At 31.5% G+C, this 25749-nt stretch overlaps 1 protein-coding gene across 1 annotated transcript in view; it reads right to left on the minus strand.

Moving 5' to 3' along the window:
* Positions 1 to 25358, minus strand: part of LOC139513686 (uncharacterized) — a 30727-nt gene extending 5369 nt beyond the window's left edge. Inside the window, exons 1-11 of the mRNA XM_071302396.1 lie at positions 25203 to 25358; positions 16081 to 16149; positions 13689 to 13786; positions 10728 to 10823; positions 8645 to 8746; positions 7891 to 8187; positions 7633 to 7765; positions 6317 to 6530; positions 2500 to 3368; positions 1729 to 1843; positions 1101 to 1295 (exon numbers count right to left, since the gene is read on the minus strand). Coding sequence (XP_071158497.1) covers positions 1101 to 1295; positions 1729 to 1843; positions 2500 to 3368; positions 6317 to 6530; positions 7633 to 7765; positions 7891 to 8187; positions 8645 to 8746; positions 10728 to 10823; positions 13689 to 13786; positions 16081 to 16149; positions 25203 to 25270 — 2256 coding nt within the window. The 5' untranslated portion in view covers positions 25271 to 25358. The remainder of the gene's footprint in view (positions 1 to 1100; positions 1296 to 1728; positions 1844 to 2499; positions 3369 to 6316; positions 6531 to 7632; positions 7766 to 7890; positions 8188 to 8644; positions 8747 to 10727; positions 10824 to 13688; positions 13787 to 16080; positions 16150 to 25202) is intronic.
* Positions 25359 to 25749: the final 391 nt, after the last annotated feature.

The raw sequence follows: 25749 nt of genomic DNA on the forward strand, positions 1-25749 counted from the left end.
ATCTATCCCATTGAACTAGAGATAAAGGATACTACAGATACATTTAAGGCGGCCAAATATCTTGACTTACATCTAGATATTGACAATGAGGGTCGGTTGAAAACAAAACTTGACGACAAAAGAGATGATTTCAGCTTTCCAATTGTAAAAATTCCATTTCTAGGTAGCAACATTCCAGCAGCACCTGCATATGGGGTGTATATCTCCCAATTGATACAATATTCCCATGCTTGCATTTCCTATCATGATTTTCTGGATAGAGGATTGCTGCTAACAAGGAAGCTATTACACCAATAGTTCCAAATGGTGAAGTTGAAATCATCCCTTCGTAAATTTTACGGACGCCATCACTAGTTGGTTGACTGTTACAGAATAAACGTTTCACAAATGATATCGGATATGTTCTTAACGTCGTAACTACAATCCCTTCCCTTTCATGAATTTGACCCACTGATATAGACTATTTACCGGATTTGTTATCACATAAGCAACACGACGGGTGCCACATGTGGAGCAGGATCTGCTTATCCTTCTGGAGCACCTGAGATCACCCCTAGTTTATTGTGGGGTTCGTGTTGCTTATTCTTTAGTCTTCTATAATGTTGCATGTGTACTAGGTTTTGTCTGTTTGTCTTTTTTTCATTTTTAGCCATGGCTTTATCAGTTTATTTTCGATTTATGAGTTTGAATGTCCCTCTGGTGTCTTTCGTCCCTCTTTTAGAAATTCATTTTTTTTTCATATACGTAAAAGAAAACTTTATAAGTTCTAACATGAATATGTTTTTAAAGGAATGCAACATTATTTGTAGAATGTTGATTTGGTTGCTAGCCAATACATAAAACGGATTTTTTAATCTACTGTTTTACTCACAGAAAACCATAGCTTTGAAATAAGAAGAATTGATACGTCCGTTCTTAATTTTAGTGTTATCTTATACCACAACTACATTGTTGGCTGCTTTGTGTACTAGTATAAACAGATTATATATTGTTTTGACGTTGGTTTTTTCTATGCTCTTTACACGTAATTTCACACACATTTCGCTTTTGTTTCAATGTACTCTTTGATTTATAACTGACATTAATATTTAGTCACTTACATTATATGAAGTCATACTAGACAGCATGGCTAAGTTGTAAACCGTGACCTGAAGGGAATGAACTTCGTCCTCGGTTCTATCAATTGGAACTTTTAGCCAGCAGTTATCAATATCCAGGACACTATCAATCATGAAACATTCCCCCTTAGAAATGCAGTAGCACTCTTTAATAAGCTGATTGCAGTATGACTGTGTCTAAAACAGAAAAGGGAATATATCGGTAGCACAACAATTTTAAACAATGGCATCATGAAATTAAAAGAAATATATATGTCATGTGAATGAGAGCTTTGAAGATGTGTGATGTACGTACTAGCTTTACATTTTTGTAACAAATTCATATTTTTTTTTAATTTTTAATGTTGTGTTTTTTTCTGGCATTTTCTATTTAGTGTTTTTTGCTTAAATCGACCTCGACAACAATTTTTTATTTTTGTTTTTGTAATCGCAATATTTTTTCAAACCATTGAAATACGCCATTCCCTTATTATTGATTCAAATATTGATTATTGATACGTGCATAATGATATATTCACTTTGTTATCTTATTCTCTTTAAAGAATGAAGGTTGCACTTTCTAGTCACTGACTCAGTAAAAAACGAAGAGCTCATATTATGTTTTAATCACCTGTGAATTGATCATAAAATCTTTCTGGTTCTTCACTTCTCCTGTGCTGTTTACCACAAACTTAAACGATACTTTATTGATTCCACTGTGCTCATCTTTAGCAGCGACAGTTACTCTGTGTGCAAATATGATATAGATAATTATTAATGTTTTAGCATCACTGTATTGGATCTTTTTAAGGTTTCTGTTAGGCGCTAATTATTTCAATTTAACGATTAGTCAAGCCAATTGGTAATATTTGAAATGATTGTTTATTTTATTTCTATAAATGCATAGAATTGTCTAACAAAACGAAAACAGGCATTTACTACCAGTTACGACTACAACGGAATTGATTTTACAGATATATGTTCATGATCCGGTAACCACACCTTAACGATCTAATCACAATACTTGACCACCGACACTTATTCTGTACGAGTACAGAACAGAAATAAATTTGATGATGTGTATTTGTCTGTTTGCGAAGAGTGTGAGAATAATTGTTAAGTTGTATAGAATATCTCACAAACCAATGAAATCGCACTAACCATCTCCTTTGCATGTCATAAAAAAAACCATGAAAGTAATATCTTTAGAAAAATAACGTAAGTAATAATAAACTAGTACATATATATTTGTTTCGGGACCGGGTGCGGAAGTTTCTCGCTACATTGAAGACCTGTTGGTGACCTTCTGCTATTGTCTGTTCCATGCATGGTCGGGTTGTTGTCTCTTTGACACATTCCCCATTTCCATTCTCAATTTTATTTAATTACATTACAAGCGTACCTGCTTGAAAACGGAAACTTTCCGTCGTCGATGTTTTTTTTAAACGTAGGAGTGTACACTATCGGTGGACTATGATCAAAATGTACAACTGTTGAATCGGTCTTTTCATTCCCCATTACATCATGTGCACGAACCCAAACCTGGTATGGATCCCCATCTCGAATACTCACGCCACTGAGGACAAGACTTTTGTTTTCTTTCAGTGGAGCAACGTTTTGCCATCCATTCGTTGGTGGTATTGTACTTGGTGTACCGTGGTTTATTTCGAATCTAACAATAGAATTAATATTTGATATTTCATCTTTAGTTCTGCTGCCTTCATAATCATCAAATTGAGATTCGATTTCTTTATAGTCTTTTCTCTTGCCTTCATCACTGAGTCTTGGAGTATAGTCTTGAACTCTTGCTAAGAAATGACCATTTTCATGTACTTCGTTTATAAAATGGTTTTCCCATTGCACAATCAACGTTGTCGTCTGCTGACTGTTAGGAGTCGTCTGCCAGCTGTAGTTAGACTGATTTGATGCCGACGAAAGAAATAAACGATGACTTGATTTGGTAGATATTTCTGAGGTTTTGTCGAATATTGCTATTCTTCGGACATATCTTGAATTATTTGCTCTGTCTGCAACTTCAAGTATTGTTGAATAGACTCCTGGTTCTTTGGGTTCATATTCTGGGAATGTATTGTTGCTTGCTAGTATCTCGGTAATAAACTCTGGTACAGGATTATAATTTGGCAGAATATCTGGTTCTCTTAGAACTGAATAATCAAGACTGTATTCCATCTTCCATACTTCAAATGCGTACCGTTTTACACCAGACAAATCTCTATCAGACCATCCCAACCATTTTGGCTTAATTGGTGTCTGTAACAGTAATTTGTTGATCTTATTAAAACATAGAACACATACTTAAGTTTTATCTTCCTATCAATTATATATTGTTTGAAAACAGTTTAGAGTAAAAATCAAAGCCCAATGCTGATATTTCACATTTGTTTAATGTAAACTCCAAATTTAGGTTAATCTGAACAATGCGGTATTGATTTTTCTTATTGTCGAAGACTGTGCGGTTACATTTATTTGCTAATGTCTACGGCATGAGTTATTTGGTGTAAGTTTTCTCTTGACAATCATAGCATATCTGTTTATTCTCTTGTGTATATATTTTTATATTAATTGAATTCGTTTCAAAATCAAAATTAGGCAGCAAAAGATATTGTCGATGTTTTGGACAGGAATTGATTAGCAATGATCTGTTGTATGTGTTTAAATGTGAGTTACAATTGAAATATGTATAGCATTGTATATAAAGACTCTTATACCGAAGGTGAAGAGGCTGGACGTATCAAATATTTCTAAATATTTTGAGTCAATAATAATTAGATTTTGATTTCAATAGTCATAAAATTCGTTTGAAAAATTGAAAATATATCCAAGTTCAACTATTCACTACGGTGAGAATAAAATGATGCGTTGAATTTGTAAAATATGAAGTTCGTTGAAGACTTTTACGAACCAAACAGAGCTTAAAGGCAACAAAGTTGTTTGTTATGGGAAGAATAATTAAGTGATGCGTAAAATATCTGCAGAACACTAAGTTAATTTATCATGGGAAGTATATCAATGAATGTAGAGCTTTATACTAAAATTACCCTTTTCTACAATTAACTTATAAGTGTAGAACCACTGCAAGTTGAAATGGATATTCCGACTTTAGAAGCTGATATTTTCCTTTTTTATCAAGAATATTCTATATGTTAATGCAAAATTTGTCTTTTAAAAGGAATCAAGCTTCATTCGAATCATATTAATGGTGAAATGTTTTACTAATTATATTATATAGATATAGGAAGGTGTTGTGTGAGTGGCAATGAGACCATTCTCCATCCACAGAACAGTTTATAAAAGTAAACCATTATAGGTCAATGTACGGCCTCCAACACGGAGCCTTGGCTCACACTGAACAAAAAACTGTATAGCTATATGCTTTTTAATGAAATGTCCAATTGTTTCAAGCATAATGCACCAATAATAATTGGATATGTGTTTCAAATATATCCTGAAACCAGTAAAATTATATACAGATAAGGCAAAACTTTTCATGACAAAGGCATAAAAAATCAAACGTGAATAAGATAATTGATAATTGTACAATGTGTATTACCTTCAAATACAGGAAAGGTACCAAATGCCATATGTTCTTGAAATTAAATTAAGTAGTTGAAATTGTATCATAAAACAAAAAAAAACAACAAAATAAATGAATCAAATTAGAGACAAATATTTCAATTTGATAAAATAAAGATAGTATCAATAACCTGAAAAAAAACGTGAATAAAAATTCTCATCATAGAAATATTGAAAGAGATATCTTAAAAATATACGTGGAATCTTATATAAAACTCAATTACAGATAAAATAAACTGTAGTATACCGCTGTTTCAAAGTAATAAGGCGGTTTAGAGAAAACAAATGTAATTGCAACCTTAATCAAAAGAGGAAACTATACGAGGAAAATATGGAACAACAGAACCTTGAAATGTAACAAAAATCGAACGCCGCAAATGCATAGAAAAAACTATTTGATAACAACTGCCATTTTCCTGACTTGGTACATGACATTTTAAGTAAAATTGTGTTATGGCTAGCCAAACATCCCGTGTAAATGGCAATGTTAAATCTTATCGCTAAATGATCACGTGACAAAAATATAACACAAACAAATTCATTGAAGATTTACAACGACAATCTTCCATTAAGTACATCACAGGATAACACAAACAGTGGTGAGTTTCCCCAAAAATCTTTACAACGAGTTCTTTTAAACTATTACAATTTGAAGCTTTGATGAATTTCTTGTAATATTTAAAATTTAACAGTATGTTAGTTTTAATAGGCAGGATTTTCAAGATGAAAAACAGACTGTTTTCTTCGGTTCTTGAAGAGGTGCTAGGGTTGATTTCTGAAACAAATTATCGAATAGTGGTTGGTTTATCGCTCTTTGTTTCCTTTTAAAATCATTTTGATTATAAACATGGAATTTATATTATCTTTAGTTATAAGAAAATTGGGGCTTCTTGCATACTTGCCTCTTAACAATATATCTTCATATTAAGAGCAATTAAAATCTAGCCCTGATATAGACTAGACCTACATCTATTGTTAAAGACCACATTTAGTCTCCAGATTACCTTGATTTCATGTGTTGTTGAGTTACCGATTCATACATAATCCCAAGTGCCAACTGTGGTATTGAGATAAGTAATATTACAAAAATTCTGAACTCCGAACAAAATTCTAAACGTAAATGTCCGTTAGCAAATGGAAAAATCAACAGCTCAAACACATCAAACGAATGGATTACAACTGTCATATTCCTGATTTGGTACAGTCATTTCCAACCTGGATTTATAGCGAGCTTAACCTCTCACTTGTATAGCAGTCGACAGTTTGGAAATTGTCATCTTGTATGGCATAAAATATTTATCAATTATACTAGGATTATAATGTTGAGCACCAGACACTTGTTTCGTCTACATAAGAATCATCATGCAATTTGGTTCGATTGAAAACAAGAGAAAAACAAACACAGAAAGAAAACATTAAGGCTTTAGAAATGCCGATATGGCAGTCTATTATTTGAAGAAGTTGAATTTACACAAAACATAGTGATAATCCCCAACTCTACTGGATGAAGCCGACCTTGATGAAGATGGCTTTTACATACCGCATCATTATTTCTTGCAGCAGTTATGGAATCGTATAGATACATGTAGTGTACGCATTGAATTAAATGAATACAATAATTATACCTTAGTAATATCCTCTTCTAGCTGGAGAGGAACTTCCCCAGGAGAACAAGTGCTGAATTCTTGACAGTGAACTGGTTTATCGTAGTCAAATCGATACTCCATATTCTGCTGAGAACTAACTCCATCGTATATTTCAGTAGCGTAAAGTTGGTTATTGTCTGTATTGACAAGTTCTCTGTACCCACCAGTAGTAATTGTGTAAGTCAGAAAGTATCTGCAACACATTCAATCCATTCAACTTAAACAACAAACAGATATTATAATGGATTAAGTGTAGAGCCATCAGTAATTTTATATAAATCAAGATAAACAAGTTTTCTTCATTATTCATTCTGCTCTCCACACTTTTACAAACACAAATTCATTTCACTATGCTAGCCGTGGTTAGAAAATACATAAAATAACTACATTACAAATAAATCCATGTTAACCCTTACCATTCCGGGGTCGTAATATTACAGCTGTACCAAGAAACCGTTATTTGGTTCAAATCGTTCTCCATACTTTTAGAGGTCAACTCTTTATGACATGTATATCGTAGTGTTTGCATATAATCTCAATCTTACACCATTGATTGTTATGGTACTATGTTTAAATGTTCATTTTGAGATCAGATATCGACTTCGAAAATTCAAATCAGATAATTCTGGGGTTTTATTGAGGGGTGGGATTCCCTTCGATGTTTGCAACACAAAGTTTATAGGCCTAAAACTTTAATAAATAGTGTAAAACCCGCCGGCATATAACTAATAAGTTTGTTTGTAATTGAAATACACATAGTAAACAACTAAAAAAGCGAGAAATATCGATTTTTGGTCTATATGTCCGTCGTTGATGAACCAAGATCAGTTTCACTCTAACTTTAGACCTGTAGTAGTAAATGTGTTTACATTTTTGCGCCTGTCCCAAGTCAGGAGCCTCTGGCCTTTGTTAGTCTTATATTATTTTAATTTTAGTTTCTTGTGTACAATTTGGAAATAAGTATGACGTTCATTATCACTGAACTAGTATATATTTGTTTAGGGGCCAGTTGAAGGACGCCTCCGGGTGCGGGAATTTCTCGCTACATTGAAGACCTGTTGGTGACCTTCTGCTGTTGTTTTTTTCTATGGTCGGGTTGTTGTCTCTTTGGCACATTCCCCATTTCCATTCTCAATTTTATTACTCGGGTCCACTCTACATGCAGACTGCAGATGGATGCATCTAACAGCATTCATCGGTCTCCCAGTTAAAGAATTGGAAGAAAAAATCACCAAAGATGTGGTATGAATAGAAAAACTACATTCCGTTCCTATGAATGATATAGTGTAATTTACCTGTCTCCTGAGTCTACCTGGAATACATTGGTACCATTATTCATCCTACATTCTAACACTGTATTAGCTATTGGATTGTAGTTGGAAGGCTGGGGACAAGTAAAAGTTTCCCTGTTTACTTCATATTCACCACCTATTTAAAAGAAATTAGACTCATGAAAGGGTTAACTTAGGGATCATGGACAGACATTTTCGACTTATTCACGTTTAGACATGTATGCAAAAGGGAGAATGAAGCAACATACAGTTTAAACTTACTTGGTCCAAGTTTATGATGAACAATTAACACTTTCGCGTCTACTATTCCAAACTTCATATTTCTGATGTATCCTGGGATAGATGGAATATGACCAAATGCATACTTGACATCTATGGAGGCATCAATGTCAAAGTTCATTAAATTAAACTCATCAAAATTGGTCCAAACCCGGTCAACAGCTGACATGTTTGTTGCGTCTGTCATAAACTCGTACAGAAACTTCTTTTCCGTATAACTGTACTTGGCAAACGTTGCGTTGCCTTTTTCTATCAAAGGTTTGAATTCCACGTTCTGTACTGAAAACGAAATACATTGAAATTTTAATAATTTTAATATATCTCGCTCTCATTGCAAATAAATTTGAAAATTTTCCTTATTGTATTGTTTAATGCAGGCATATATTTTTCAAACCAAGGTAAATTGGTCACATATCTTTGTATGTCATTGGTTACAATTAAAGAATTAACATCAATGAATAGAAAGCACATAAGTGTGTGAATGTTCCTATGATAACTATTAATTCTTATAAATTAGGTCAAGGATCCATGATTGTTATTTTTCAAAATAAAATGAAAATTCATTTATTGGGTTATTATTTCTTTATGTTCGCATGTCGCTGAAAATTAATCTATCAGCTTGTATGATGTTTAAATTACTTTATAAGTACAATGGAATTATTTCACAATGACCAATTTATAAATTCTTATTTATTTATTTTAAACAAAATATACACATGTTATGCATAATATTTACGTGTTTTACAAGTACTTCCACCGAAACCTTCTGAGCACATGCACATATTGTTGCCATAACAACGCCCAGGGTAGCAGGGATCCAAATGGGAACAAGCTGCAACTGTAGGTAATATAAATAAAATACGTTAAGTGTTTATAATATGCAGGTTCAAAATCAATCATTTAGAATTATTCGTACTTCGATCTGTTAAGATTCGTTTCCTCCTTCCGAGAAAAAAATACATTGCAAAATGATGCAAAATGTGAGGTTAATAGTGTTTTTTAGAATGTCGTTACATACAAGACACGACTGTCACTGTGTCACATGCATTTCTTTTAAACGTAATGTATTGATGATGATAGAAAATGTTTTGTCGTCAAATAAGTAGCATTTTTCATAAGAGTGCATGATTGATAATTTAATGTACATGTCCTTACAGATTAGTGTAAACTGTTTTATATATTTCATACTCTTGAAATCACTTCTATATCACAATGGTCTTAAAGGTGTCAAGTGAAAAAGATCAAAACCAAGGAGTAAACAAAGACTCACAAAACCAAAGGAAATTTACATCAACAGTTATAAATAATAAATAACAAACAACACGAATTCCACTAAAAACAGGGAGTAAAATCAGGTGCTCCGGAAGGGTAAGCATTTCCTGCACCGTATACGGCACCCGTCGTGTTATTTCTTTGTTCATTTCGGTAATGATGGAAGGTTCTAATGACTGAGGAAAAATATCAGATATAATTTCTGACACACTTTTGTCATAATGGCCAATCAGCTTTCAGGGAGCTTTGAAGTCTTGATTTCAGTGTCGTTTAGAAAAATACCAATAGATTTTATGAACATTAAAATCACATATATACCCTACATACAACTATATATTTGTAAAATTAATAAACATAAAAATGTAAAGATGTGGTTTTCTTGCTAATGAGATAAATATACTTATCCTACCTCCTATATATTTCCAGGAATATGATTGGTTAAAAGCGTCCGCGTGCAAACCGTGTATATTTGATATCAGGTTAGTAGGGAGGCGGGGTTTATCTCATACACGGTTAATAGTGGAGTTACGTCCCTTTATATTCCTTATTAGGTAAGAAGGGGGCGGGGCTTATTTAATACACGGTTAGTAATGGTGTTATGTCCCTTTGTAAATAACAAAACGGTACTGAGAAAAAATCTTAAAAGTTCCAACAGACGAAGAAATGGTGATGATTCAGATTGAAAAAAATTCATAAAACACATTTAAACCTTACAAGTCGTTATTGTTGGCATCTGTTTTTGTAGGATTAATGGAAGTATTTTCTTAACGCTAACAGTATTGAAGACTTGCTCGTTTTGAGAATCACTAGTCTTAATTTCACACGTTAAGATAGTCGGTAAGATAAATTCGTTACATAGTGTGCTAGTGACGTAATACGGTATATATGGGGTCAGTAAATTCCATATGGGGATTCGAGCTTCGCTCTCACCCCATATGGAATTTACTGACCCCATATATACCGTATTAGGTCACTAGCACACTATGTAACTAATAATCTCATACCAAATGATCATTAAGTTTGATCAAAGGTCTTTCAACAATTTACACTGCTCGAACAATGCAGTAAGCTTGAAAAAACCACTTAAAATGTAATAGAAAAAACAATTAACGATCAACGATTAAAATATGAGAAACAGAAAGAAACCCGATGAATTACATGTTTCAGACGCGGTACATGCACATACACAATCTCACAAGACTAAACATTGCAACAGTGGTGTAACTGTACCTCGAAAAATTGTTAAAGTTGGTTTAAAAGGGCTTAACTCATCAGATCGATAAAAAGTACATGTATTAAACAACCAAATAAAAAAAAAATAAAACCATTCATATAAGTTAAATTTAAAACACTAAGGTTTTTAAAACAATTTGACTTCTTTAGGAAATAATTTTAAAAAGTCTAGCTCTTAGCTACATATTTAATTAATCAGAATGTATAATAAAAATGTTAACAACAAAAAAAATACAATTAACCTAATAACAGAAAGACAAATAGCTACAAATTCTGACAGCAAAAAAACTTTACATAAATGTGCTAAAACTTACTTCCATCACATATGTCCCCAGTATATCCTGCAGGACAGTCACAAACATTAGGCCTGTCACACGTTCCACCATTTCGACAGCTTGGGGAACAAATTGCTGTAAAAAAAAACACCAACAAAATGACTTGACTTTAATGACTGAAACATATCCAACCAGTTCCCTTTACCTCTTAAAATTACAAGTGGTACAAACGGCACTGAAATAGAGAAGCTGTTCTCAGTGAAATATTTCAAATTGGAGTCTATCCTCTCCCCAACTTTAGATTATTTGGAATTTTCAGATCGCAATGACCGTAGAAACTGTTCACAGCATTACCCACATGTCTTTTTATTGTTGTTGTTGAATCATATTTACGAATAACGATTTCATGGCAGTTTACATTTAAGAAAAATATCGATCCCATCAAAAACACAAATAAATCTGTTTATTTACTTTTTACATATGTAACTAGAGTAGTGATCTAAACCAATGCTTTCAGATTGCATTTAATAAAAACAGCTGTTTAACAAAATACGACTCTTTTAGAGATATATAATATTCATAGGTGTTTTGTTTTATTACACATTGATAGCAGCAAATTGAATTATGAGAAATACCCTAAGTGCAAAGAGGGGTAGTACAGAATTTACGTATTAGTTCAAACCCTTAAAAGTTCGTATATACTAGTGTTGAATATATGCCGCACAGCTCTATGACTTGACTATGCAGAGAAAACCAAAAATTACCACAGCACAACAAAAAATTAACGAGATCAATACGTACCTAAACACACAAAAAAGAATTTACCAAACATTGACTTCACATTTGGAAATAGTTTAATTTTGAATGAAATGCGTTTTCTGATTGGCTGACGTTGTTATGTTTATCAGCTCATATACATATTTTGTCATGTGACCGTGACGTCATCAACGTTTTTTCATAATTTAGGCCGGTTTAAAATAGAATTTAGAATTAAATTATAAGAAATTACTGTAGTATTGTTTCTGTCTATTCAAAATAACATAGAAAATATAGTGCACAACTATGAATAACCCGCTAGGGGGATTATTCAGTGTGTACCACTTTTTTTAAAGTTATTTCTTCATTGACAGAAAAAATATTCTAATGCAATTATTTTGTAACAATGGTTCTGATTGGATGACAGTACGCGTAAAATTCTCTATCTCCTTGTCTGTAACTAAGGAAGTCGACATTTGAATTGCTGAATATATTGACATGTAATTTCTACAATAATAAGACAAACAACTCCCATGTTGCACCTAAAAATCTTCTTTTTATCAAATTTTATTTTATTCTGAAGCGGCACAGAAGCAAGAAAACGCCCGGTGTTTTATGTTTGACGCCGGAAGCATACCTATGACTTCACACAGGGAAGGGACCAAAGAAGATAACATCTTTTCGCGGAATTTTCTTTAATGAAGATTTTACACTGAAATCATGATTGAAATTGAATAATGAAATTGTTTTGCATTAGAATAGAATTAACTGTATTGTATTTGAAGCTTTGCGGACGACCATCGGTAGTTTTACTGTCGCAAATACCCGTTTACCTGTCTCCGCTCCGCGTCGCCAGGTAAACTAAATTTGCGACAGTAAAACTACCGATGGACGTCCTTAAAGCTTCAAATACAATACAGTTATCTCTTAATTACAGTCATTCTTTAAATAGAATGTCAATTAGAAGTATAATACCTCACATGTCGGCAGTTTAGAGAGAAATATCGTGTAATGGGTCATTATAAATTTGATTATAAGTTTATTTCCTGAGATATAAGACACGTGACAAATGTTATATGGGACTTCTTTCCAGTGGTTATTTCTTCTTTAGTATTTAATGTAGAATTAGGTGTTTGACTGACTTATGTATATTCAGTTGTTATAGTGCATGTTCGTCACATCCTATCACTGCTATACTTCTACATTTTTTTGTATTTATTAGGTCGATATTGCTTCAGATTATAATAACTTTGAAACTATAATAAGCGCTGAGAACTTTTTTTTACAAAATCAAATAAAGAAATTAAAACCTTCTGTCATCAAAACGGTATTCACTTACCTGTATCAGATTCTATGGTTTAGACATGACTCAGAAATTGTGGAATGTTTGAATAAACATATACAAATGCAACAGTTTAACTTCAGAAATTACCTTGTAAACATGTATACAAATGTATGATAATAATGAAAGACCACATTACCTTTTATACCGAAATAAAACATGTGCTATATATTGTTTTCTCTAATTCTATGGAAATATATCCCTTTCCGAACAATTGTTTAAAAAATATTAATATAATTAACGTGTGGTTGCTGGTGATCTAGAGATGATTGGCTGATTTATGATTGGCCATTGTTATATTATATGTCGTGTCTGTGTGTGATACTTTTTAATGTTGTGTTTCTGTTGTGTCGTAATTCTCCTCTTATATTTGATGCGTTTCCCTCAGATTTAGTTTGTTACCCGGATTTGTTTTTTTCTCAATCGATTTACGAATTTCGAACAGCGATATACTACTGTTGCCTTTATCTAAAGGGTTGAAACCTTTCTCAGCTCCCTGAAATTATCAAAATGTTCTAACAGGTGTTAATAAAATTGACAACTTTGTGGAAGGTACTCGAAGGGGATTTAAGTTGAGAAACAAAGGAACAATTATCTTTTAATCATTAGAAAAAACAGATTATTACATAGTAATTCGTGGATTATCGGATTATCTAATCTCGATAGTTAAATTATAACTTTTAAAGTCCTAGCCGAGGCCTGGACGTTTAAATAGATAATTTAACTATCTCGATGGGATAAATCCGATAATCCACTTGTATCGATGTAATAATCTATATTTATCTATAGATTCCTAATTCGAAACAATGATGTTTTTTCTTCATAAGCATTTTAATGTTTAATCAAATAAATAATCATTTACTTTCATTTTGTAGATTAATTCATGATAGAGATATATTTACGAATATTGCAGTTTTGGTTTCCATTATGCCTCCATCCTGGACAACAATAGTTCTGTGTTGAGTAGTATGTACGTCTAACGTCTTTCCAGTGCGTACACCTGTTTTTAAATTGTATGAGATTAAATTTACTTGTAAATCCTCACATAACATATAGTTTAAACATAATTTATTGTTCAAAATGACAAATGGGTCAGACACATATTTTACAACTTTGTAACATCTTTTCCAAAACAAAATATACACATTATCTAATGAACACATCAAATATTTCATACAAACAACTAATTTAAGCACAAAGACATGAAAACAAAAGGAAACTTGTTGAAGTGAATCAATGGATTATAAACGAGTGCATCTTTTTACAGCAAAAATAAAACACAAACACACCGAATAGTTTGTGTGGAATTATATATGTGCAAATCCTGTCTTGTGTAGAAATAACTTGAAATATTATTAAGTGTATGTGTGTCTCTCAAAACAATGCATGGGATCTAAATGTAATATGCAAGTTTAAGGGAAGGATGTAAACTTCACTTGGTAAACACAGTCAGTTACAATAAACTAATATTCCCTGAGGCCTTCAGATACAAATTACAATACAGTCAAAAAACAGATATTTACACATAGTTAATTTACAGTCAAGAAGTTCAATGTATTATTATTAACATGATAAGATATAAAGCTGTTCAAGAGGTACATGAAGTCAAACAATAAAAATAAATAACATACAAATACATTGTAGAAAGTAGAACCTTATAAGGACTGTGTAAAGTACTTCTTCATACTTTGTTTAAAAGTCAAAGGTTTTTAAACTTAACGCATTTAGTGTGGTAGTCCATTTCATAACATTGATCAAGAATAAAAATTTAGGAACTATCAGATTACCTAGAGTGACACCTCTCAAGGAGTAATGATTATTATCTGATTTTAGTTAAAACTTTTAAATAAGAGATATTGGAGCTCCCATACGCATAAATTTATATAGATGTAGATATTTGTGGTATTTGATTCTATGGTCATCATTAAAGAGTGTTTATTAAAAAAGATGAAATTAATGAAAACTTAACGGAGAATAGGTTCGTAAGCTTCTTGGTGATTTTGTTTCAGTATTCTCCTGTTATCATTTATATTTTTGGGTTACTGTTGGAAATAACAAAGATTTTCCGATATATGAAATAGTGAGACTTATAGTTGATTATAAGATTCGAGTAAACGAAAAAATTTAACCGGCCCCTTATTGTAAGTGTTATTATAATACTACAATATGTAAGATTTTTTTAGAACTTTGAACTTCTATACAGCTACATCTGAATTCTAAATCCTTTTTTTAGCCACTTCTTCTACTTTCTCCGTGTAAAAAGAAAGCAAGTATTTACTTTTGGTCTTTGTATCAGAAATTAACGCATTTATTCTCAAACCAGTTGTTTGCATGATACGTGTTATTTTCCTCACATATATTTCATGCTGGTATGATACTAAACCTCTAACTGGAGGGGTTGTGCTTGATTTTCATTTGATGAAGACATAGTCTTTTAATCAGATTAATTTAGGTCTGAAGTTGGCGTGCCAGTAACTGCCAGTAGTCATTTGTTAGTGTATGTATTATTGTCATTTTGCTTAGTTTCTTTCATTTTAATTCTGCCATCGCACTCGGACTTATTTTAAACTGAGTTATTACTGTAAATATTGCTGTGGGTTTGTTATGTCTACGATACATATAGAGAGGTATAGGGAAAGGGTTAAGATCTCACAAAATATTTTACTCCACATTCTTACCCCAACCGGCATTTTTGGCGCCTGACCTTATTAATAGTTTTAAATTTTACTTCATTTATATGTTTTTGAGTTAAGTAACTAGTACATATTAAAGTAAAGGCGCCAGCTAAAGAACACATTCGGATATGGGACTTTCTCAACGTGTTGAAGACCCATTGTGGCGTTCAGTTGTTTTTGCTTTTTGGTTTGATTTTGTGTCTCTTTGACCAATTCACCATTTTCCTTCTCAATTTTTTATTGGGATGAGGGAAAACCAAATACTGTGAACACGCATATCAATACAAACATACGTACACAATAAATATATATATATATATATATTAATATTATTTTGTGTTATTTTTTAACGGTCTGTTGATTTTACATTCCAAAGCTTATGTTGAAAAATTTTCAGATGATCTTGAAAATTGTATATAGAATTAAAACTTAGAATTGATTAATACTTTTATCAACAATAAACTTCTTTTTGACGTTTTAATACATTATATGTTACACTCTGAAACACAAACAAAACAAATCTCCAAGGTTTGAAGTTTCGAGTTTTGTCCCGATTGTACTTTTCGGAAGTTGTAAAGTTATAACCTAAAACCAATGAAAACGCTTCTAATACACTTACCAACCCCAGACCCGACATCTACAATATCTATGATACCGGAAGGAACTTACACGTCGTGCACAATAATTTCTGTAAAATAAATAAAAAGTATCATTAAGCAGCAAGTTCTTATAAACACGATATTTCCTACTATAAAAGTTTTTACCACTAATTTACATTCTAGATCACATTAATGGTAATTAAGTTGGATGGCACTGTGTTCTATTGCATCAAGTACAAAATGTATACTTAATATTTCTTTGGTTTTAAGTTTCGAATAAAATATTTTGTTGAATATATGACATCCTTAAAAGTATGTGAACCTGTTGGTGACCTTCTGCTGTTGTCCGCGCTATGGTCGGGTTGTTGTCTCTTTGGCACATTCCTCATTTTCATTCTCAATTTCATGATTACGTTATATAATATGTAATAGTGTTCAACATATTTTTAAAGAAGTTATCTTTCTTATGGTTGATTCAATAACCTCAATGATGTTGTTCTGATTATAACATCTTTTCATCCTTCCTTGGAACGATCTATATAATATTTTCTTGTTATTGGTTTTTCTCTCCTATTTCGTGAAAAGACTCAGTATTTTTCGCTGTTAGAGCAAGATCTCATCGAACACTGTTTTACCTGTGATCTCTGCTAATTCGCAACCGTACAAAAAAGTGAAACATGTGTTATCCTAATTGCGTTTTATTGTAGGAATTTTCGACCGGATGATTCAGAGATTCAATATATCAGCTATTCTTCACTCAATAAAATAAAAAGCGAAAAGTATTTGTAACTAGCGAATCACAGGTTTTAGAGACCAATTGTCTTTTGATTTGAGATCCTTGGTCTACTAATAACGAAGGGGGAGTAATGGTAAAAGACATTAGAGAAGCAAGGTAATATATATTGTTTTTGGCTTATTATCGCTTCTCCCAGGATACTTTATGAGATATCGATCAAAATGTTTTCTCTAAACTGTAGGTTGTGACATTTCGTAACATATATATTCGGGTACAAAAGAGGGACAAAAGATACCTAAGGGACAGTCAAACTAATAAATCTAAAACAAACTGACAACGCCATGGCGGCTAAAAATGAAAAAGACAAACAAACAACAGCATACATGACACAACATAGAAAACAATCTTTAAGAATGAAATAAAACACCAAAATGACCGAAAAGTTCACATCAAATCTTTTTAGCGTAAGGTATGCATTGCCAGCAATGTAAATCAATAATTAGGAAATGAGTCGCAATAGTACAGTGGACGCCACCTAAAAACTTACAAATCAAACAACGAAATAAAAACTTATGTGTGATAAATGTAGTATGTCACCCGCGCACCTCTAGTGAAGTTCAATGAGACCTAAACTAAACTTAACTTGGCAAACCTTTCGGAATTCTCAATGCTTATCAACAGTTCTGGTTTGACCTTTAAATGTTTTGACTAAATCGTCAATAGTGAGACAAATGCAGACGAAACGTGCGTCTTTAATACATATTGGTATATCTCCGATGATTTTTTTACAGATCAGAAACAAACCTTTGTTGATGAAATTCGTATAGGGTGAACATACACGCGCGTTACATATCAATTGCGATATGAAAATGATACAACCGATGCGATGGGACAGAAGGTAGGTCAAAAAACAAATTTAAAAAAAAAGAAGCAAATAAATATAGAAAAGCTAGTCTCTTATCCAAAGTTATCTGATCTCTTATCTAAAGTTATTTAAGATTGTGTGTTTTTTAAATCCGTTTTGTAAGAAGATATTTATTGTCGTCTGATATGTGATGACGAAGAAATTAATCTATATAAATTTATCCGACATAACTTTACAAATGCAAGGTATAAGCTATTCGTTATTTATTTTAAACATTAAAATCACAACATGCACAACCAAGCACAACTTGTAGATGAAACAAATCGAGAATTATGTGTGTTAAAATATGTAATATATACTCATAATATTAAAAAATAAAATATGCATTACAAATTAAAGCTTTCTGATGCAAAATGCAAATTTTATAAAATGTTGATTTGATCTTTGAAATGACATACATCATCATTTGTGCGTTTAATGAACTAAGTTACCGTTAATGTACAAAGGCAATGTATACCTGCATCTTTTTAAAAATTTTAGGCATGTTTACCATAAATTTACCTCATTGTAGTAGTATTTGAAGCAATTTGAACTTTTACAAAGTGTTTCATTTGTATATTTTACAATACAAAATCAGATTAAGATAACGACAACTATACTTGAAATAGCATCTCATAGCAGCATAGATTCGACCTTGTTTGATCATAAATCATTTTCTATTAAGAAGCAAAAGGATTAAAAGTGAAAATAAAGAATTATCTTTACTGTTATAGACGTCGTTTTAATTATTATGATTTAACAGATGTTAATTAGTTATCCAGTCAGTTTTCACTGTTTCTTTAAGACCTACAATCAGTTTATTTTATTGCAAAATAATTTCGTTTGTATTCATAAATACATGGCTTGCTTCATACTAATATTGATAATCATATATAATTTGGTTTTACTAGCCTTATTTATATCAATATGGTCAACTATATTACGCATCAACAATTTACTCTACTGTATAAACTCAATCGGGGTGTTTCCAAGCAGACTACTCTAGGCAAAGACATTTACACAATCGGAATATAAACAATCAAACAAATAAAGCTAAATTTTCACGATTGTTTACTTTCCACATGAACCTTAAACTTATTATGGTTGTTACAAATGCAAGTCACTCTTGACAATAACAAATATCAAGATGAATAAAAATCAAGTTTACATTTTATGTTTTCTCCTAAACACTATTTTAATGAGTTATTTGAAAGAATTTTTTTTATTAAGGTCAAAATAAGACAGCTCCAATACACACATACACTATAACAGCCTTAACCTGTTCAGTTCATGTGTGCCTGTTCCAATATAAAACACAAAAGGGGATGAACTATAATTGTCAATTAGACATCTACCTAAACGGACCGAAAGATAAACATGGTCGCAATAATGGGTCACCGTACTTTTTTGTTTTGCTTTATTTTTTTCATGAACATGATGCTTGAGATCAAATGAACGAAGAAGGAAGATGAAACTTGACTAAACTCCAATACTCCTTGTGGCAACGATGCAGTATATATATATATATATATATATATATATATATATATATATATATATATATATATTAATAAGTATCATAATGATAAAGCAGTTTTACATTACATTTTTGTTTATATACATGACTGATTTGATATGCGTCAAATAACTGTAATAAGAGGTCACAGTACATAGTTTTCATTGTATTAGTGTCTGAATTTTATCTTAAATATGAGATGTGGTATGCTTCTTAATGAGACAACTAGGTACGACAGAAAAAATATGTAGATTTTGCATCTAATAAACTCATCATCTAACATACCATAAGTATATTCATGTTTAGTACCAACAGCCGCAACATATGCGCTGCTGTCTTACATAAAAAGGAAGATGTGGTATGATTGATAATGAGAGAATTCTTTACAAGAAACCAAATGACACAGAAAATTAAAATTAGAGATCACCGGACGGCCTTCGGAAATGAGCAAATCCTTTACCACATAGTCAGCTATGAAAGTACTCAAACTGACAAATGTAGAACAATTCAAACGAGAAACCCATGTCTGAACTTCAGAACACATTTTATCCATCTCATGTACAATCTCCGTACAGCACTTGTTTCCTTTCCGTATACTCGGTACGTTATAATGCAATATTTAGTGTTGTTATACGAAGTATTTACGGAACGGGTGCGAGCTCTGTGCAGCCAGAGAATGTCTATTGTCATAGTTTGAACGAGTTTCAGAATGTTTACAAAAAAATTACTATGGCTGTATTAGTATAATGATATTAATGAACGACTTACATTTAATAAGTTAAGCTCACTACTACCGATGTAGGAAAAAATCTACTTTTGTTATGTGTGGACGTTGATCATTCAAGTATCTTTAACGATATAAAAACAAAAAAACAAAAAACAAAAAAACTTAAAGGCAAATTTTCACAGGGGCGGAGTGTTTAAATAAACTGACAAAATAAACGCTATCAATCAACGAAACAGATGACGGGGAAAAGGTACACTTGGCCACCGAAAGCTTTATTTTTGTAAAGCCTGTGTAGTCGAGTGGTCTAGCGCGTCGAGCATAGTGAAAAAGGCTTTGGTGCCACAATATCTCAGTAGAGTTCGAATCCCGTGCACGGACGAACAAAATATATGCTTTCGCTTACAGACCTTACATTGTTGGGTTGAAAATTAATTGATTTACTTCCTGTTATGGTTATTGTCTTATATGCTATGCAATTTTTACAGCAGTACATGATGAAACTTGGTCATGCCATTGCTGGTGGACGTTGCGTCCGCGAGGGTATCTTCAGCCCAGTAGTCAGCACGTTGGTGTTGACATGAATATCAGTTATATGGTCATTTTTATAATTTGACTGTTTACAAAAATTTGAATTATTCGAAATACTACGGATTTTCTTAACCAAGGCATAGATTACCGTAGCCGTATTTGGCACAAGCTTTTTGGAATTTTGGGTCCTCAGTGCTCTTCAACTTTAGACTTGTTTTGGCTTTATTACTATGTTGATCTGAGCGTCACTGATGTAGACGAAAGGTGCGTCTGACGTAGTAAATTATAAGCCTGGTACCTTTGATAACTATTATGAAAACGTTCTTTATTTTTAGAAAAAAAAATTGTTTAGGATAATTGTTTGTCACTGACAATAAAAATGGGACGAATGATACCAGAGGGATGTCTGTAAATAACTTTACTTTTCCATGCATAAGTTATAAAGAAAGTTTTAAATTGTTTTTTTTTTTTTTTTTAATTAAAACGAATGTTTATAGTAGATATAAATTAATATACAATGTATTATGAAATTAAAAAACAAATCTGACATAAATATATGAAATGGTCATATCCTAATATGAGTTCATAATTCTTCTAGTCAGAATTCCTGAGCACGAATATAATATGTATGGGAATATGTTAACAGAATTTGCCAAGGACAGGTAACCGTCAAATATTATTTTTATCAACAACAACAAAAAAATTATGCAAAAGTGAAGATTGTTGTTATCAAATGCTGTAAAACAAATAATACAAACATTATTTATTCAAAGACAATTTTCATTCGATTAAGACAGTTACAAAATGTTTTGGGATTTTTCCCCAGTAGGATTTATATATCTATAAATGATGTGAATGTTAACGCAGTTCACAGTGTCAAAGATATATTAATAATATTTCAAAGATTACGGTAGAATAAGAGAATCTGACAGTATTAATAATGAAACGTTCTATGCAAATAAAATAAAAAAATAATAAAAGTATACAAAAGGGACGAAAGATACCAGAGGGACAGTCAAAATCATAAATCGAAAATAAACTGACAACGCCATGGCTAAAAATGAAAAGGACAAAAGGTTCTAAAGTCTTAAAGTCGTGTGCATTTAAAATACTTGATGATTATCTTTCAAACTTATTTGTAAAACGTATGCATATGCTTTAGCTACAAGCCGGAAACCTTTAGGGGGAAATAGTCAAAAACGTGCTACTGAATTCAAAATACTTCCTACAGCATGTCAAGTTAGTAATTCAAACTTTCAAACCAATAAAGTAACTATATGATTGGTTTTTTTTTTAATATGATTATGCAGTTGAACTAGTTATACAGTTTACATATTGAAAATCAGAATTACCACAAACTTATATATTGTGTCTACAGTGTAATAAAGCAAATCTGTTAGCAATATTCCACATATTTCACCCTTGCCAATAAAAAACAAAGTATCTTAACATATTTTATATAACTGTATAAAATAAAATTGTCTTCTAATATAGGCAATCTGTCTACATACACGCGCACGTATACCGCTTTTTATTTCATTTTCAGACAGAATACTACACATGTGCATAATGTCTGCACGAAAATAAATAATCAAATATTAACTATTGTTTTAAAGTTCTTTTATAAACATATATATCTGTACGTATACATCCCGTCATTGTGTTATTGTAAATATTTGTATTCTTGTCTTACATTTTTTGCTAATATGATTGGTCTATATGCCATTTTGGGCTTCTTTGTGACATATTTTTTTGTTTTTTTTAGGGATGAAGATTATAAAAGATGGTTGACTGCTGGTTTTTTTTTTTTTACATTTGTACCCTATTTTTCTGGAAATAGGTGTATTATTACCTATTTTAGTCGTTTCTAAATTACTTTCAAATTGTAACATTCTAATGTCCACAACATTCATACATCTAATTAAATAAGAATCAAGAGAGATTTTATCAGATTTTCCCTGTTTCCACAATTTTTGACTTTACGAAGAAAGAGCGTCTTTGATGACTGGATGACACTGCTTCACATTCTTTTCAGACGATTGGTCCTTATTCACATAGTTTTTAATCTCTCGTTCTTGAACGATATTGATCTTCCGCATAAAACATTACTAAACAGCAGGTGATAGGTAGCATTGTTAATATCATGAATAAGCAAAAAAAAGTATAGAATTTTGAATACAGCGAGTACAACCTATTCATTGTCATCTGGGTAATATATAAATAAAGATTAAGCAGTCAATTTATAATGGCGTCTATGAAACTTACGTACAAATATACACTGAATATAGGGCCGTTTAAACCTATAGAATGTCTCATTTCAGAATATGTTTTAAAAGGTATATACAATAGTATGAACGACATGTACTCACCTTTCTCAAGTACCAGGGGTTTAATGAATTCGTGTTATTTTATCTTTGTGCAATGTTTTGTTATCTTTGTTCTTATGTTTTCTTCGTTTTTCGTTTTGGCCACAGTTTTGGGTTTTTTTTATGATTTCTAGTTGTCTCTTGGTTACTTTTCTTTCTATTATATTACTATGGTATGTGCTCTTAGAATGTCAAAAAGTATTTGTATACAAAATGTAGAATACATAAACATCGGGATAATAATTGTGAACGGCAAATCGGTGGTTCGTCTACATTTAACTCATCAGCGACGCTCAATTCAAAGACTTTGGAAGGCAAAATCAAACACCTATTTTAAATTGAAACCCCCAAATCCCGAAACATTGTGTACCAAATACGCCATAGGTCTTTAGGCAAAATTATCCATCAGGGTTTTGAATAATTCATTATCATGTTCACCTAAAATTTACCGAAAGTGTCCATATATACAATTATAATATCAGGTCAATACAATAATTGATGAAATTAAGGCATGAAAAGAAATAATTAAACTCATTTGTGTTGTTTGTATATGTTGAAAACATAATAAAAGGAACGAAATTGCATTCCTCATAGTTGATTTAATTTTTATTTACTTGATACGATCGTTAATTCTATTTCAAGATCCCTTTAAGTTTTTATCTTTTATATTTAATATTGTGATTCCATCAGACTTTTTATTGTACCTGGTAAATTACTTTATAATTGGTGTAGATATACAAATGTAGAGATATCAAACAGCTTACAAATTTTTCATTTGAATTGTCGCTTTTAAGTAAAAAGTCCTGTGAAACGGTTATGAAAACGTGTACTACTAGTATGATGAATGATATGAACCAAACTTATATAAAAAGTTATGAATGAATACATTTTCAGTTTAAAGGTCGTATGGAGATACATGATTGTGTCTATTTGATACATTGATTGTGAAACTAAGCTGTAATTTCATTCCTTCAAGTATCATTTTATTTGAGTGAAAACGCGATTCCTAATAAATAATGAGACAAAGAATTAAAAATAACAGTAAGTAAGTAAAACATGAGGCAGCTAGATTTAAAAGGGATATTCTAAACACAAACGTCAAAAACAAACTGACCATGTCACAACGTCATGGCGAACATCAAGTTTACCGAGTACAGTTTGTCTACAAAACACTACATAGAAAATTGAAAGCAGTGTGACGCGAATAAAAACAATTACTGGGATATATATCAAGGCTGATAGGCATAACACAACTTTTAAAGTAAAGATGTGTTCCGAACGAACGGATTTTTCTACATGTATTATTATAAATAAGTACTACAAACGGATATCTAAACTAAAGTGATTTGATGCATATCAACTCAGGTGCTCAGGAAAGGTAGGCAGATCCTTCTCTATGTATGACAAAATTGAAAATGTAAAGCCATCAAATTAAATCAAAATAACTGCCAATTTTTTATTTTAGTTTTTCAATATTCTAGATGACATTGTTATCATTTTTAGTAATTTAAATGAGAAATATGTTTCGTGATTATATTGATTGATTAAAAAGTTAAAACTACAAATAAAGGCAACAGAAGTATACCGCTGTCATAAAACGAAAACATGATGTTGAAAGATGCATCGTATTTCCCTCTAAAATTCGCATATACGATGCGAAACGTATCGCGATTTTTTTTCACATTCGAGCGAACATATTAAATATTAAAAATTAAACAGCGAAATCATTATAGGCAAAAGGGTTGAACCGTATGTCAGACGTTTAATAAAATCAGGGAAGAATAACATGTCAAACAAATTAAATTTATGAATTGTGTATGCCATGTGTTTATAAAACAAGGTAATACAAAAAATTACACATAGCTTATAAAATTAAAAGTAGGTGAAATGAAAAAATCTTCATTCTTTTTTCTTAACTTAAGGAAAGAAACATAGAGTTCAATTTCAAAAAAGATTGTTTTTACCGTTTGGGAAATGTATCATCTTTTTTGTTTGCCAGAAAATCGAGTATGATTCCATGTTTCCTCTAAAATAATTAACGAAATCAATGGTACATGTAACGCCTACTATTTTTCAATCAGAAGATATAACAAATGTACTTTTCTTTAGGATTTAAAAAATATGATATATATATAACATAAGTCGTGATCAATGTGAAATAATTATGTCATTAATCTATTAATATTCCACTATATGAAGATTATTCACATTTAAAAAAAAGAATACTTTGTGGATTATTATTGAAAAACAAATGTGCGATTGTTTTTCAGATATTTAGAGATCATACCAGAAAATTGGAAAATATCAAAAACTACGCAATTTCAAACTAAATCAGATGTAAAATGAACATTAGAATTACTCTTACCCGGACCATGGCTGCACAGTTCCAATAAATAGAAATACAGAACATAATACAAGTAATTTAAAAGTCATGTTTACGTCTGCACAATAGAAGAAACATCTAGAGATTACGTCTATCTTATTTATAGTTCTGAGAACAGGTTTCTTACAGTAAAACGGAAGTAAATAAACTGGCTGAGATCCAATTAAAAGAACCGAAAGTGGTTTTTTTAAGTTTTGGAAGAATAATTTTCGATTGATCATTTTTTACATGCGTGATATATTTTGTAAAAACAAATTATTTCTTCGAAATTCTAGTAATAAACTTTGTTACCAAATTTCCAATTAAAAAATCCTAAATATCAGCTGTTGTGATCAAAAATAAAAACATATTTTTTCGAAGTGAATGTAATCCTCTCCACTTTGTTTTTTCCGTCACATACTTGATATATGTCTTGTTATGAATGATTTGATATGAACAACGACAAACTACTGTTGCCTCTAATCCTTCGTTGTGTTGACAACCAAATAAAAAAGAAGTTAACTCTTTTGACTAAAAAAAATATTGTTCA

The sequence above is a fragment of the Mytilus edulis genome, chromosome 2, assembly GCF_963676685.1.
Source record: "Mytilus edulis chromosome 2, xbMytEdul2.2, whole genome shotgun sequence".
Classification (NCBI taxonomy): domain Eukaryota; kingdom Metazoa; phylum Mollusca; class Bivalvia; order Mytilida; family Mytilidae; genus Mytilus; species Mytilus edulis.